Consider the following 16,379-nt stretch of genomic DNA (forward strand, 5'->3'; position numbering starts at 1 on the left):
CAACTGTCCAGTTTTGGTGAGCCTGTGCCCATTGCAGCTTCAGCTTTGTGTCCTTGGCTGACAGAAGTGGAACTCAACATAGTCTTCTGCTGTTGTAGCCCATCCACCTCAAGGTTCGATGTGGTGTGCATTCTGAGATGCTTTTCTGCTCACCACAATTGTACAGAGTAGTTATCTGAGTTACTGTAGCATTTCTGTCAGCTCGAACCAGTCTGCCCATTCTCCGTTGACCTCCCTCATCAACAAGACATTTCCAAACAAAATGTAAATGTGATAAAATGCTGCTTAAGCACCAGCTGAACTTGCTGATCAGATCAAATGGGTCATAATGGGTGTGGCCCAGTACTATAATAAGTATGCTTGACTGACATGCATAGTTTTACTAAACCAATCTGGGTGAGACAACACATCTATCTCATGACTTGTGAAGAGAGATTTAATTTAATCTAGATTAGTCCCACACACTTTACACACTGTAAGGAGAACTTTTGACATCTGAAATTCATCAATTATTCTAACATTGTATTGCATATTAAACATCAGACCAAGACAGGATTTTATCTGTAATTGGATTAAACGTTTGCACTCTTCATTGTGGTTTGGTGGTAAACTAGACTGGTGTGTGCTGAGACCTTGTTGCCGAGGTTGACGTTGGCCTGTTTGGAGATGAGCAGGGCCACCATGTCGGGTCGTCCCTCTTGAGCAGCCAGGTGGAGTGGCGTGATGCCTTGCAGGGACTCTGCATTGGCATTGGCTCCGGACTGTAGCAGACTGCTGGCCACCTCCAGCTGGTTCTGCTTAGCAGCGATGTGCAGCGGCGTGTAACCATTCTGAAAAAGAGAGAAATGTATTATGACTTAACATCTGTGGATTTCTGGATTTCGAAATAAATTTCACTGTTTGAATACTTTTTGGATTTTCATATTACATGTACATATATATATATATGCAAAGTATATTTTCAATGTCTTTACCGAGACTTTTGTTCTGTGTTTTGATTTCCTGATTCTCAGTATTGTTCTGTTTCCTTGTTAATGCTCTTTGGATTACCTAGTCTTTGTTGTTTCCAAATCGCCTGACCCCTGCCTGTTTCCTGTTCCCTGAGATTGATTCACATTTTGGATTTGTCTGCCTGCCTCTCTAATAAATGCTTTGAACAGCACCTGCATCCGCCTCGCCTCTCCTACCATGACAATTTTTAGCTACCAAACAGAAGTCTATCAAAACACATTTGCTAAACCTTTTGGCTAAATGAAACTTGTTGCAGTAAAAGGGCTCTAAATAAATACATGACATTTTTAGTATTCTCACATGTATTCAAAATCGAGCTAAATATCAGCACCAAGAAATTAGCTTTCTGATACGAACACACAGTGTAGCACTACTATTAGTGTTCACTCTGTGTCTATTTAAATTTACAGGCTTGTGCATTTGAATACTAAATCTTTCACATAAGCTTATTTTACTTCATGTGAGGTCAATGTTATGTACAGCATGTAGTGTGTGTGTGTGTGTGTGTGTGTGTGTGTGTGTCTTACTCTAGCCGTGCTGTGTGGAGATCCGCCCTTGCTGACCAGCAGCTTGACCACATCCAGGTTGTTGTGATGGACAGCTACATGTAGAGGAGTTAGTCCATTCTGCGAGGATGGAGGACAGACACATGTTCTCAGGCACCTACTGCTGTCGGTTACAGGTTATACACACACACACACACACATGCCGAGTTCCTTGACTGCATTACCTTTCCTGCTGCATTTGGGTTTGCTCCTCTGTCCAGAAGCAGCTCTGCCACATCCACTTTCCCATATTTACAAGCCACATGGAGAGGAGTGAAGCCTTTCTGTTTGACCAAAAGGATGAGAAAATAATAATTTTAAAAAATGCAAAAAGAACCCACCCTAACTTTAATGCCCTAATATAGCAGTAAAATATGTTGAATTGATCACAATTAACTGTGCAGTCACAATGTGAGTTAAGGGAAAACAATACATTTACAACATAATTAAATCATAAAAATTGAAAGGAAGGGGAGATGTGTGTTCTGTGAATCCATAAGCAGATATAAGAAAAAAAGAGTATAGACAGAACAAGGCTGACCTTAGTCATTTTGATTTGCTGAGCATTGCCGTCTAAGAGAATGCGTGTTGTGTGGGCGTGTCCCTCGCGGGCAGCGATGTGCAGAGGGGTGTGGCCAGCTGTAGTAGCTGAATCAGGATTGGCCTTATGTTCTAACAGCAGCTTGACCAGCTCTTTATGTCCCATCCGAGCTGCACAGTGCAGTGGCGTCTGATCATCCTGCACAGAAAGAAAGAAGTTGAAGGAGATTTATAAAATCTGTTCTAGATTTTATATAAAGTAGCTATTCGAAGAGAATTAATTAATGATGTCCTTCTTTGTGCTAACCCTTGCCTACCTTAGCCTTAGCGTCCACCTGGGCTGAGTTTTGCAGCAGGAACTGAGCCACCTCACAGTGCCCTGCCCGAGCAGCCATGTGCAACGGAGTCTCCACCTTCTACAGGGACATAAACATTGCAGTGCAATCAATAGTACATAAATATGAAATTTAAGACACAACACTCATTTGTTTAGTCAGTTGTCAGTTGTTTAGTCAGGTGCTATACTGCCCCCACTAGTTACTCTCGTATTGCACCACACAGACAATCGTGGAAAAATATGGAGAACCTGCAAATGATTTAAGCCATGGCCAGAGCAAAAGTGTTTTAGGTGGCTGAATAAACGCATTTGGAAAATGACTTCCAGTCCAGAAGGCTTGTTTGGATGGGCCTCTTGTCATTCATTTTATAGACACTCACTCACAATCACTCTGTGCTTCAAAAAAAAAAAAAACTTAAGGACAAGAAAAACAATAAAACCAAAATAAGCACTGGCAGTGCTTTTCCAACATGGAGTAAGTAATTTACCTCATTTGGCTTTTATCCAAAGTGACTTAGTGACAACTGAGACAAGACACAACTGAATAGTTCAACTTTTGTACACCATCAATTTATAAACTTTTGGCACTAGGCCAGAGTTCTATGTAAGCTTGTCGGCCCAAACCTTTTTTCTCTACCAAGGATTATGTTTCCAACTATAAATAAACGTAACAGTATTTGTGTTTGTAGATTGACAGAAGTGGTTTCATGGCTATATTTAACTTCACAAAAACTGTTTGTTAGCTGCTACTTACTAGCCACTACAACTAATTTGCTATATGATTCAGCAAACAGCAGTCTAGTGCAGTCTAGCAGACTAGTGCATGCTAAATAAGTATGATGCCTGATAAGGAAGGCTCCTTTTGGTTAAAATGCTGCCCATTGAGAGAGAGAGAGACCTTCAAAGAATGAGGATACTGAAGCAGCTGCAGCAGTTTGTACAAGGATCTTGATACATCATGTTTATATGTGTGTAAGAAGTTACTAATACACTGAGACCTGAAGAACCTGCTCACCACATTAGACGCATTTGGAGAGGCTCCTCTCTGCAGGAGACACTTCACTATGTTGAGGTGCCCCATAAATGCAGCCACATGGAGTGGAGTTAGACCAGACTGAAAGAGAGCACAAACAAAAAAATCCTCACTTTTGAGTCCTACAAAAGGCCTCTGCAGGTTTTAGTTCTATGTCAAACAGCATACACTAGAAGGTAACATTACTGTTGCAAAATTATCTCCGCCACATCAGTGCAATTTAATATCTTCAGAATTACATCATAATGGTCTAGATGATGTGGCATTATATCATATTGTTGATATCTGACCTCAGTCACTGCCTCTAGAGACGCTGAGTGCTTGAGCAGTAGGTCCATGGAGCGCATGTGGTTCTTTTTGCAGGCAATGTGCAGGGGTGTGAAGCCATTCTGAAAATGTAAGCGATGCAACTTAGATGGGGTCGTCAAGGAACTCTTTGTAAAGTCCCCACACAGGTATATATAAAAGGAACAGGAAATATATAGCACAACTTACCAGGGCACGAGCATTGGCCTTGGCCCCCTTGTCCAGCAGCACCTTGGCCATGCGGTGGTGACCACAGTGTGCTGCTACGTGCAGCGGCGTCAGGTGGTCCAGAGTGATGTCGTCAATCTCAGCATTGTACTGCAGAAGCTGGCGGACACAGTCCATGTGATCACCTTGTGCCGCCATGTGGATGGGAGACAAGCCATTCTGCATGATGACAGCACAGACAAACCAGATCAGTGGAACACAAATACTACCATCAGCTTCTCAAATGCAGAAGAACCCTAATCTATCACCATGTAATACTTTACACTTTTCCAAAGGGTTTATGGTATTCATGCACCATCAGAGCCACACATATACGCTGATATCATTGTCATTACCACAAATTCTTCCTTTTAAAAATGTTCAAAATGTTGAATTATACAAATGTATAGTTTTATTTACAAGAATTTTAGAAAAATATATGAAAACATTTGACAAAAATTTTTCATAAAGAAATGCCCTTCCATTATGCATTTAATAGAAAGTGTAAAAGTGTAAAGTGTAAACTTTTTTCAGTATATAGTGTCAAAATTGTCCCCACCCAATTTTTCCCCAATTTGTTCTTGCCAATTCCCACCAACTAGCTAACTCTCCCTATTGCAATACAGCTACCAACCGGGGTAGGCTGGGGCAAAGATGTGAAGCCATCTTCTGTATCTTCACAAACTGCTGCTCATGTTGCGTCACAGGGCAGCATAACACACTCAGAGGAAAGCGCTCTCTGTCCTCTTCTGCATACATGAGTTCACAGATGCTCGCAGAAAATTTGCTATTGTCCTAAAGACAGGACAAATGCTTCTTTTGTCTAAATTCTTGACTGTGGTAATTGCACATAGACTACAGATGTGTTCATTAGAGATGAGACGGAAAAACTCTAATACGAACACCATAATGGTATAACTCATGCAGATCCAGAGTCAATCCCATGAACACTGGGTGCAAGGCAGGAATATACACCCTGGATGGAGAGTCAGTCCATCACAGGGCACTGTTCACACACATTTACACCTTGGGGCAATTTAGCATAGTCAATCCAACTCCTAGCATGTTGGGAAGAACCTGGAGAACCCAGAGGAAACCCACACAGACATGGGGGAACATGTGAAACTCCACACAGAAACCAGAGCTCAGGATTGAACCAGCGACCCTGGAGTTGTGAGGCAGCAACTCCACCTGCTGTTCCACCATTCTGCCCTTAATGCCTATAATGAAACACTAAAATTGGCTTGCTCGGATGAAGCTTTAATTTCAAAACATTTATGTGTATCATGTACTGTTTTCACTCACCCCAAAACTTCTGCACAGAAGGAAAATTTTTTGGTCATATAAATGAAAACATGCCTACAATATACCAATAAGTGTTAGCAATAGATGCCAGATTGTCCTTGTGAAAGCAGCTTAGTCCTGGATTGGATGCAACCATCAGTAAGGAGCACCTGATACTGAATCACCATATGCTCTCCCTGCTGAATCACCTTAGTTTTGGCCTGGATGGGTGCTCCCTGGTCCAGGAGGATCTCGATGACCCGTACATGGCCGTTCCTGGCAGCACAGTGCAGTGGGGTCAGCTCATCCTGACAGGAACAGAAAAAAAGACTGATGAAGATATATATAGCTATATGCTGCAGTTCTCCTTTACAGTTCCACTGCACCAGTTTCCTTAAAATAGTTTGTATGTAAACCCATTGACAGTATAGTCTCAGAAGATTTCATGGTAAAGGAAAATGTGAACTTAATTAATCATCCAAACACACCATTTGGCATTTGAATACCAGCTTGAACCGTACATACAAAATACCTGATTTACTCTCAGGAGAACATAAATAGGCCATCCTCTGTAAGCAAGACATAAATAACCCAGCAGTCTACTTTGCAGAAATTTCATACTGTATCTGATAAATGAACCCTCTGCAAGACTGCCATTGTTGGAGGCATAAGCAAAAATGAGCAAATAGATACTGTACCTTTGTCCTGGCATCTATCTGTGCTCCTCTGTCCAAGAGTAGTCGAACCATAATCACGTTTCCCCTTCGGGCAGCTATATGCAATGGAGTGATGCCATTCTGAGATCAGCCGTGTAAAGGACATAAGAAGTTTCATTTAGTCATCACTTAAATCAACTTTAATCGAACAACAGGGTCTATCAGCAGATTGTAGGCATTTTTCTGAGTTTCATATACGAAAATAAAAAGATAAGAGTGCACCTCAGGTAGGAATGTGGGTGTGTCATTTATCCATAAATATAAAATGAAGATGGAAGTTATTGGAATTCATTTATCTATTTATCATTCAGAAATTCTCTCACATTAGCTTATGCTAGCTAGCTGTTTTGTCTAATCCTGTCAGCTTAGCTCAAGTTATAAACTTGTTATAAACTTTATGAATATGACTATAAATTATGTACCGCACAGTAAAAGGTGTAAAAGCCATTATATCAAGCCACATGTGAAATGCATTCCTAAACCCTATATAATTTCAATTCAACCACAGATTTTGTTAGCCAATTAGCTAAAATGCTCTGACAGGATTTCTAAGAGAGTTCTAAGTCATATTCATAAATGTTTATAATCTTCACTGCTAATGCTAACTAATAACTAAGCTACCTTTACAGGATTTCTGAAAGGCTTTTGAAATCACTTTCAGAAGTGTTTATAGTCTTTGCTGCTAATGATAATTAGATGAGTAACAATAAATTCACAGCCAGACTAGCCAGCTAACTAATATGAGCTAACATGACAGGATTATCATAATTGTTCATAAACGTAATGCTGAGCTAAACTGACAGGACATCTGAGAGAATTTACAGGCATATTCATAAATGTTTGTAATTTACACTGTTCATGCTAGCTAGCTGACATGAGCTAACTTGGCACCCTGCTGAAAAAGAATAAATAAATAAAACAGCCTGGGAAAGTTAGCTGTTCTCAGCTGGTCCTCAGCTGGTCAGGTTTGATGGATTTAGAGGGGTTTCAGGCTGGTTCTAGCTGGTCAGGTTGGTTCTAGCTTGTCAGGCTGGTTCTAGCTAGTCAGACTGGTCAGGTTTGATGGATTTAGAGGGTTTTCAGGCTGGTTCTAGGTGGTCATACTGGTTCTAGCTAAGTAGGCTGGCCAGATTTGATGGATTTAGAGGGGTTTCAGGCTGGTTCTTGCTGGTCATACTGGTTCTAGCTAGTCAGACTGGTCAGGTTCGATGGATTTAGAGGGTTTTCAGGCTGGTTCTAGGTGGTCATACTGGTTCTAGCTAAGTAGGCTGGTCAGATTTGATGGATTTAGAGGGGTTTCAGGCTGGTTCTTGCTGGTCATGCTGGTTCTAGCTAGTCAAACTGGTCAGGTTCAATGGATTTAGAGGGGCTTCAGGCTGGTTCTTGCTGGTCATGCTGGTTCTAGCTAGGTCATGCTGGTTCTAGCTAGTCAGGCTGGTCAGGTTTGATGGATTTAGAGGGGTTTCAGGCTGGTTCTTGCTGGTCATACTGGTTCTAGCTAGTCAGACTGGTCAGGTTCGATGGATTTAGAGGGTTTTCAGGCTGGTTCTAGGTGGTCATACTGGTTCTAGCTAAGTAGGCTGGTCAGATTTGATGGATTTAGAGGGGTTTCAGGCTGGTTCTTGCTGGTCATGCTGGTTCTAGCTAGTCAGACTGGTCAGGTTCAATGGATTTAGAGGGGCTTCAGGCTGGTTCTTGCTGGTCATGCTGGTTCTAGCTAGGTCATGCTGGTTCTAGCTAGTCAGGCTGGTCAGGTTTGATGGATTTAGAGGGGTTTCAGGCTGGTTCTTAATGGTCAGGCTGGTTCTAGCTAGTCAGGCTGGTCAGGTTTGATGGATTTAGAGAGGTTTCAGGCTGGTTCTAGCTGGTCAGGCTGGTTCTAGCTGGTCAGGTTTGATGGATTTAGAGGGGTTTCAGGCTGGGTCTAGCTGGCCATGCTGGTTCTAGCTAGTCAGGCTGGCCAGGTTTGATGGATTTAAAGGGTTTTCAGGCTGGTTCTTGCTGGTCAGGCTGGTTCTAGTTTGTCAAGCTGGCTCTAGCTAGTCAGGCTGGTCAGGTTTGATGGATTTAGAGGAGTTTCAGGCTGGTTCTAGCTAGTCAGGCTGGTTCTAGGTAGTCAGGCTGGTTCTAGGTAGTCAGGCTGGTCAGGTTTGATGGATTTAGAGGCCTTTCAGGCTGGTTCTAGCTAGTCAGGCTGGTCAGATTTAATGGTTTTAGAGGGGCAGGATTTATTAGAGGATTTTAACATCATAAATATTAATTTTCTTCACTGCTAATTTTAGTCACCTAGCTACCATGACCTACTGTAACTTAACATGATTTCTGAGAGTTTAATCATACTTAGAATGCACTACTAATGTTAGCTAAATATCATGTATTAAACCTGAGAGAACGTATAAGAGGATTTTTAAGTCATAATCATAAATGTCCAAAGTCTTCACTGTTAATACTAACTAATATAAGCCATCTTCAAAGGATTTCTGAGAGGATTTTGAAGTCACATTCAGAAATAACTATAATTCTCACTGCTAATGCTAGTTACATGGCTAATACAAGATAATGTGACAAGACTAATGTGAGAAGACCATAGAAAATATTCATTATATTTCCTGATCACACTAATCAGCCAGCTTACATGAGCCAACAGATATTACAGGATATCTGAGAGAAGACATTCATAAATAGTTATAATCTTCATTGCAGATGCAAGGCTAATATTGCCTAACATACCATGATTTTTGAGAGGATTTTTTCTTCACTAGTCACCTAGCTACCATAAGTTAATATAACATAATTTATAAATAGTTATATTCCTTGCTAACGTTAGCTAACGTGTGCTCTCATGGGAAGATTTTCTATAATGGGAGATAGGGCAGTGGTAGGCCTCTTGATTTTTTTACAATCAAAGCAGATGAATGGTAACATGAGATGAGAAGAGAGAAGAGCACCAACCTTTGGCGTGAAGTTCACATTAGCTCCCCTGTTTAACAACAGCTGTGCAACACTCAGATTCTCATAATGTGCTGCGATGTGGAGTGGGGTAAAGCCAGTCTACAGGGAAGAGGGTGAGGGAAAGGAAACAGACAGACATAGAAAGACAAAAAGTTCATAAATACTTTAAAACCAGAACCTTATGAGATCGGGCTAAGGACGAATATCAAATGATACTGTTTCCTAAATTCCTGCATCAGCAGCTATGATCAAAGTACACCTGTTTAGAGGATCTTGATCAAGGTCATAGTTTTTTATTGCCAAGCTCTCAAACTGTCAAACACCTGCAAATGGATCCACACACAGACTAATGCTACCTTGCTAAGAACGTCGGGGTTGGGGTCATTCTGTAGCAGCACAGCTGCAGTGCGCGTGTCGTCATTGCGGGCGGCGATGTGGAGAGCAGGCAGGCGCACTTTTCCCTTGGTGCCATAGTTAATGAGAAGAGCCACCACGTTCTCGTGACCTTGCTGCAGAGCCACGGCCAGTGGTGTGAAGCCATCCTGCATGCCACAGAGGAGAGTAAAAATCATGTATGCATGGAAAGTCTTAAGAGAACCTACTGTGTTGCCAGCTCATTTTAGGTGAAAGTAGCAAATGTATGCTTAAAAAAGTAGCTAGAAGTAATGAAGTAACATCATATGCTAAGTTGCATATTCAATGAATCATAATGATCATTTACATATCAAAGAAATATTTTCTGAAGATCCTTGAAGGATTGGTAGTGAGGAGTCAGGAAATAGACACAAAGGACACAAAGGAAATTGTTATGGATGGAAAAAATCTCAATTTTATTACTTGTAAATATAGTCAAGAATAGAACAAAGAAGTGCACAGGTGGACAAACAATGGTGATCAGTGGTTGCTCATTGGGAACAATGGTAATCATTGATTGGTCATTGTAAAATAATGGTAATCAGTGATTAGTCATTGGGAACAATGGTGGTCAGTGATTGGTTGTTGGGAACAATAATGATCAGTGATTGATTGTTGGAAACAATTGTGATCAGTGATTGTTGGAAACAATGGTGTTCATTCATTTGTCATTGCAAAATAATGGTAATCAGTGATTAGTCATTGGGAACAATGGTGATCAGTGATTGATCACTGGCAACAATATTGTTGGAAACAATAATGATCAGCAATTCAGCTCACACAAGCACAATGCAAGAAAGTGGTAAGTGCTTATTAGGATATTGAGGTGTCTCTCACCTCAGTAGGGAGGCTCTGATTGGCTCCGTTCTCCAACAGGAACTTCACTACCTCCAAGTGGTTCTCCTGTGCTGCCATGTATAAGGGACTGAAACCTTTCTGAAAGATTGACATTAAAAATAAAACAAACATCAGCACCTCATATATTGAGACCAGCCCAGAGGCACAGTTAAATTAGTCTGGGACTTTCAGAGACTGACCTGAGACTGGGCATTGACATTGGCACCGTAGTGTACTAGCTCGGCAACAACCTTCTCTTGTCCAGCCAGTGCAGCAATATGTAGTGCAGTATTCCCTTTCTATGAGGAAGAGAAAAGTATCATGTAGTCATACAAACATACATCATCAAACTAAATGCATATGCAGTGTAATTACCGTATTTTCCAGACAATAAGTTATGTTTTTATTGAGCAGATTTTACTTGTGTTTACTGCAGGCGTGCATATATAGTACTTGCCACACTATAGCATGCCACACTAGTAGTCACAGCAATTTGCCCATTTATTAGTAGTTTTTGGTGTGTGCACTACTCCGATAACATGGTAATTTCTTCAGTTACAGGGCTTTTAAGGTGAATGTGCTAGTTCAGAAGTTACAATAGTTTACTTGTCACTTATTGTTTTTTTCAGTAAGTGTGCTACTCAAGGATTTTTTGGGGATTTTTGGGGGATTTTTACAGTAGATGTGCCATTACACCATTTACAGTAGTTTGAACATTGGTTGTCATTTTTATGGCAGACATGCCATTCCACCAGTTACATTAGTTTGAGTTGTTATGGCAGGCACTGTGCTCTACCAGTTACAGTAGTTTGCCCATTTGTTAGGGTTCTACAGTAGGAATACTACTCTAGCAGTGACAATATATTGTCCATTTGTTATGGTTTTATGGTAGGTGTGATACTCTAGCAGTTACAGTAGTTAGGTATTTATGCTATGTGTGCCATTCCACCAGTTATTATAGTTTGCCTGTTTGATGGTGCTTTACAGTAGGCATGTAATGTAGTTCTACCAGTTACATTAATTTGCCCATTTGTTATTAATTGCAGGTATGCCCTTTCACCAGTTATAGCAGTTTGCTCAGCAGTCAGGGGTTTTAGTGTAGCTGTACTACTCTAGCAGTTTCTTGGCAGATATACTTAATTTAAGACTTACTGTAACAATGGGACATGAGATAGAGTAATACATTTTGTTTTACTCATATTGCATGCTTTATATTTATTAACTGAGCAGTGTTAGAATACCTTCGTTGTGCTCTCTAGGTCAATCCCATTGTGCAACAGCTCCAGCACCATCTTAACATGACCTTCTTTCGAAGCCAAGTGCAACCCATTAAGTCCATTCTGTCAACAAACAAAAGCATATCTGTTTAAAACCTGATCCGTTCAGCAGGATGCATCCTTACCTCTGCCACTGTGCCATTTAGATATCATTTGAGTCAGAGTCAAAAAACATCTAGCTGTGGAAGTGAGGGTTCTCATTAAGTAGTGAGTAGAAAAGTGCTTCTCTCTGAGATGGAAAAGACAGATGGATGAGCCTGTTTTATGTATAGAAGGTGAGTGAAGACATTTGGCTCTAACAGGTTGTGTGTGTGGTGCTGGCTGGCTGTAAAGGAGCCCTGCTCTGCTGACTGCACTAGAAGCTCTTCATACCGCAGTGTCTCACAGCACAGACAAGGTCCATACAACAGCTGTGATGCGTGTGTGTGTGGGTGTATGTGATCAGGCTATGGCCACACGCACTCATCCATTCACCAAACCATGATTGTCAACCATATCTGTGTGGATGCCAGGGCATGGCTAATTAGTCAGGGGAAGAAGACGTGCTTATATCATCATTAATTACAGCCATTTCCTCATTACGGCACAGCAATGACATGGTAAACACAGCTGCACTCATACAAACATGAATACACAAATACAGAGACACACATTCACACACACAAGCTGATTTTTTTTAATCCTGGAGTTGATCAATTAATAATTCTTATTGCTCATTTTGTTCTGTGCCACCTGAAAAATTAATTACTGTCATTAAATGTGCCAATATAGCTTCAGTTCTCAATATTCTCATGAGCAAATCAACATTTCATCCCATGAAGCAAAATCGCAGCACAGCAGCTATGCACATGCAGGTTGGCATGATGCTGGGACACCTGCTCCTACCTGATTGGCTGTATTGATGTCTATCCCATTTTTGATGTGATCCAGAGCCTTGTCCAGATTACCTGAGCGTGCTGCACGCAGAAAACTGGTCGCTGCATCCGCCTGAGGGAGAGAAACACAGAGGGAGTAAGTGAATAAAGAACAAAATGCATCACTGCTGACATTCCAGCAGAGTCAAGGAATTTAATAGTAGGATCTGATCAAAGGTATTACACTAAATTGCAGTTATTCACAATAAAATTACTGCAAACTTTCTCTTTATTCTGGACTTTCATGGCTCTTTTAGTTATGTAGCTAAGGGTCAGAGCACTTGTCACTGAGACAAACTCCACTTGACCAACAGACAGCAGAAACATCAACATGAATATCTCTATCTCATGTACATCTTGTCTCAACAAGCTGTACTTTCTGATGTGTATTTTGTATAATTTCTATAATCTACTTCCTGTCTAATTCGTCGATATTTCCTTTCCATCTGGTCTCAGGTCCTGGTTTAGGTTCTCTGGACATCCTTCTCTTTTGTTTCTCTTTATCAGTGTGCAAGACAGTTAGAAAATGTTGGATTGTTATGCTGCTACATACTTCAACCCTCAGAGATCTGTGCCTGCATTTTTTGCCTGTTTTTTACACCTAGGTTAACAATCAATAAAAATGCCCCATTTCAAATAGTTATTTTTTTGGCAATTTTTTCCCATTATGCCATATATCTCTTTGGCAAAACACAACTGAAAGTATGCAAAATTTATTATTAGGCAATATACAGTATCTAAAGACATACTTCCTGGTGTGGGTGCCATCACAAATGTTTAAGGAATAATCAGGCTTTGTTAAAAATTCAGCAGTCTAGAGATTTCATCAGAAAGATTTTATGATTACCAGTTCACCACTGCTTGCTGCATTCATGCATACACACTAAATTATACCCTGCTATGAGTGTTCCGTCTGATCTTGTGCAGTTTCATATCTTTACTCTCTGCCCTGAGTGGTTGTGTCGTTCTGGCTGGAATAATAAGATATCATTCAGCAGCACGATGAAATCACAGGTGAAGCTGCTAGTGTGTGCTTTCTTTTCTTCTTGAAAACTACAGCAGGAACACAACAGAATATCATTTTAGCCCATTGTCTGCTGCCTTGCCATGTCAGTGATGGTGATTTTCTTTCCCTTTTGCTTCTTTCTCTCTCTCTCTCTCTGTCTCTCTCTCTCACTCACTCACTCACTCGGATGTAAGTCTATTTCATGGCTGTTTATCAGCCAGTCATTTATAATTGTTATGCGTAACTGGGCTGTCACTTATGAGCTTTTTTAGCTCCCTCTTACACAACAGTTTTGCTTCACTCCTCAGCTTCCGAATGAATGAACGAACCTTTACATTTGTAAGCCCCAAAGACCCAAAGTAATATGTGTTTTTTCAGCAGGGATGAACTTTCATATCACTCCATCCCTTATGAAGGTATTTATAAAGAACAGCCACATCTAATCTTCTCATGAGGATGAATCATTGGAATCGAAGCAAGGCAGGAAGTTAATAAGCAGAGGGAGGACAGAGTTAGCCCATATCAAGTCAGGGGGAGGTTATGGTCAATAAAAGCTGTAGTGGCTAATTTGGCCAGTAAGGTTAGTCAACACCTCCACATTTCATGACAAATATTGTGAGATTTTAGAAAAGCTTAGTGTGTGATAGCTGTATTTGCTGTATATTACACTCATTCACTGTTAAGGGCTCCAAATATGATTCATTCCCATAAGGGTTTTTATGCTAATTTTCACTCAAACTGAAGAACAATACTTTGGATCATGACCAAGTTTACTTGCCTGGTGAATGCATCATGGTGGAGTTAATTCCAGAATTAATCCCAAATTACATTTTTTAATCAGGTGTTAAGATTTTAATAACCCATGTTTAAGCTGTGCAACACAAAATTTCTAACAATTAATCTTTGATGTAATACATGCAGACTGCAGGCACAAACGGGAGAAAAAAGCGTAGTCATGTAGAGCATCAGAAAAACCCACTGAGCCCACAGACAATGGAGACAGACACGATATTCACTACCCAAATAAACCAAATGCTATCTGTCTCATCATCATTAGACTATATACTGTTGTGCTGATGTGTGCTTAAAGGCACAGTCAACTCATTTTAAACCCACCAGGCCTTTCTGTTTCATCTATGAGTCACACAGAAGGCTGAAAGAATAAGGAGATGAAAGAAGGCCAACTGCAGCACAATCAATCAGGTAGCCTGGGGGAAATCTCTGAGAAAAGCTCTAATAATACACAACTTCAAGTGCAGGAGAAACACAACACAAACATCAACAACTACACACTGACAGATAATTTCATATCAGGACACAGATTCATACAATTCACAGTAACTGACAAGTTGTGTAGGGTAGCAAGCACATAATGACATTATGCTTTTAATGACTAGCTCTTAATGACACAAGTGAGTAAACTCAATTCGTTTTTCATTTTGGGCAATCCAGATATCGTAGTCATTGTCTGTACCACTGGTCAAAACACAGGCAGCAGGCTTTACACAGAATAATCAATAATCAACACACAAACAACAAGCATGTGTTAGAACCAGAAAATAGAGAACTCGAAAAACAAGGTTTGAACTTAATAGGACAAAAATCAACATAAAGCTTTGCAACCCAGAACTGAAACAACAGGGCAGATATGACCAACTAATCAAGGTGAGACACAGAAGAGGTGAACACAGTAGGGTAATCAACCTGGTAAAAATGGAGTGGAGGCAGGACTAAAACCAAAACAAAAGTCATAACATAAGTAAAGGCACATGGACTGAACTCAAAACAAAACAACATTCATGCTGGGAAATGTGCCACACGCTGAGAGAGAGAATTCATGACATTACTGTATTTTATAGCCCTGTGAAAAAAAAGGCCTATGGGACTTTGTTAGTATAGGGCCCTGGAAAAATAGAGCTAAGAGAACATACAACTAAGGAAAGCTAGTTTCTTGTGAATATAGCCTATAGGGTCATGGGACCACAGAGAAAACATATGGAAAACATATGGCTCCAGGTATACTGTATGACTTACAGGGCCTTGGGTTAAGGTCTAAAGTGCCAGTGGAACACAAAGCTAAAAAAAAAAACTACTGCCTTGGAATATAACCTAACCTGTCCTAGCTAAATAGGGAACATGAGGCCTTGGGTAAATAAAGCCTAAAGAACATAGAAACCTGGGAGGATAAGGTTCTGTGAATATAGACTATAGTACAGTTTGACCATAAGAGACTGGGAATATAGGACTCAATGATTGACCCTCTAAGGATGATAGCCTAGTATATTCATTAAACACCTTTTTACACACTATTTTGGTATTTGCTATAAATAAATCGGCTTAAATATACAGTCAGGTCCATAAGTATTTGGACAGTGACACAATTTTCTTAATTTTGCCTCTGTACACTACCACAGTGGATTTGAAATGAAGCAATCAAGATGTGATTGAAGTGTAGACTTTCAGTTTTAACTCAAGGGGTTTAACAAAAATATGGCATTAACCATTTAGGAATTACAGCCATTTTTTTGCAGTCCCAAGTAACACAAGTAACTGGGCAAAGTAATTGGACAAACTAACATAAACATGGACATCACAAATGCTGTGTTTCCTCCTTTAAGATGCATTACCAGGCCTTTACTACAGCTGCCTGCTTGTTTGTGGGTCTTTCTGTCTTCAGTTTTGTCTCCAGTAAGTGAAATGCATGCTCAGTTGGGTTAAGGTCATTGGACATTTAAGAACATTTAATTTCTTGGCCTTAAGAAGCCCTTGGGTTGCTTCCGTGGTATGTTTAGGGTCATTATCCATCTGTACTGTGAAAAGCTGTTTTGCAGCATTTGACTGAATCTGAGCAGAAAGTATAGCTTTATACAATTCAGAATTCATCCTGCTACTTTTATCAGCAGTTACATCATCAATAAACACCAGTGACCCAGTTCCATTGGCAGCCATACATGCCCATGCCATAACACTGCCTCCACATGTTTGACAGCAGATATGGTA

General features: G+C 40.5%; 1 protein-coding gene across 6 annotated transcripts in view; it reads right to left on the reverse strand.

Annotated features, from left to right (window-relative positions):
* ank1b (ankyrin 1, erythrocytic b) overlaps positions 1-16,379 on the reverse strand; it is a 96,055-nt gene that overhangs the window by 40,954 nt on the left and 38,722 nt on the right. For all 6 annotated transcript variants that reach the window (XM_026941143.3, XM_026941142.3, XM_026941147.3 and 3 more), the window contains exons 2-17: positions 12,345-12,446; positions 11,424-11,522; positions 10,383-10,481; positions 10,183-10,281; positions 9,288-9,473; positions 8,932-9,030; positions 5,962-6,060; positions 5,473-5,571; positions 3,962-4,159; positions 3,757-3,855; positions 3,449-3,547; positions 2,414-2,512; positions 2,098-2,295; positions 1,742-1,840; positions 1,539-1,637; positions 633-830 (exon numbers count right to left, since the gene is read on the reverse strand). In XM_026941143.3, coding sequence (XP_026796944.2) covers positions 633-830; positions 1,539-1,637; positions 1,742-1,840; positions 2,098-2,295; positions 2,414-2,512; positions 3,449-3,547; positions 3,757-3,855; positions 3,962-4,159; positions 5,473-5,571; positions 5,962-6,060; positions 8,932-9,030; positions 9,288-9,473; positions 10,183-10,281; positions 10,383-10,481; positions 11,424-11,522; positions 12,345-12,446 — 1,971 coding nt within the window. The remainder of the gene's footprint in view (positions 1-632; positions 831-1,538; positions 1,638-1,741; positions 1,841-2,097; positions 2,296-2,413; positions 2,513-3,448; positions 3,548-3,756; positions 3,856-3,961; positions 4,160-5,472; positions 5,572-5,961; positions 6,061-8,931; positions 9,031-9,287; positions 9,474-10,182; positions 10,282-10,382; positions 10,482-11,423; positions 11,523-12,344; positions 12,447-16,379) is intronic.

The sequence above is a fragment of the Pangasianodon hypophthalmus genome, chromosome 15, assembly GCF_027358585.1.
Source record: "Pangasianodon hypophthalmus isolate fPanHyp1 chromosome 15, fPanHyp1.pri, whole genome shotgun sequence".
Taxonomy (NCBI): Eukaryota; Metazoa; Chordata; class Actinopteri; order Siluriformes; family Pangasiidae; genus Pangasianodon; species Pangasianodon hypophthalmus.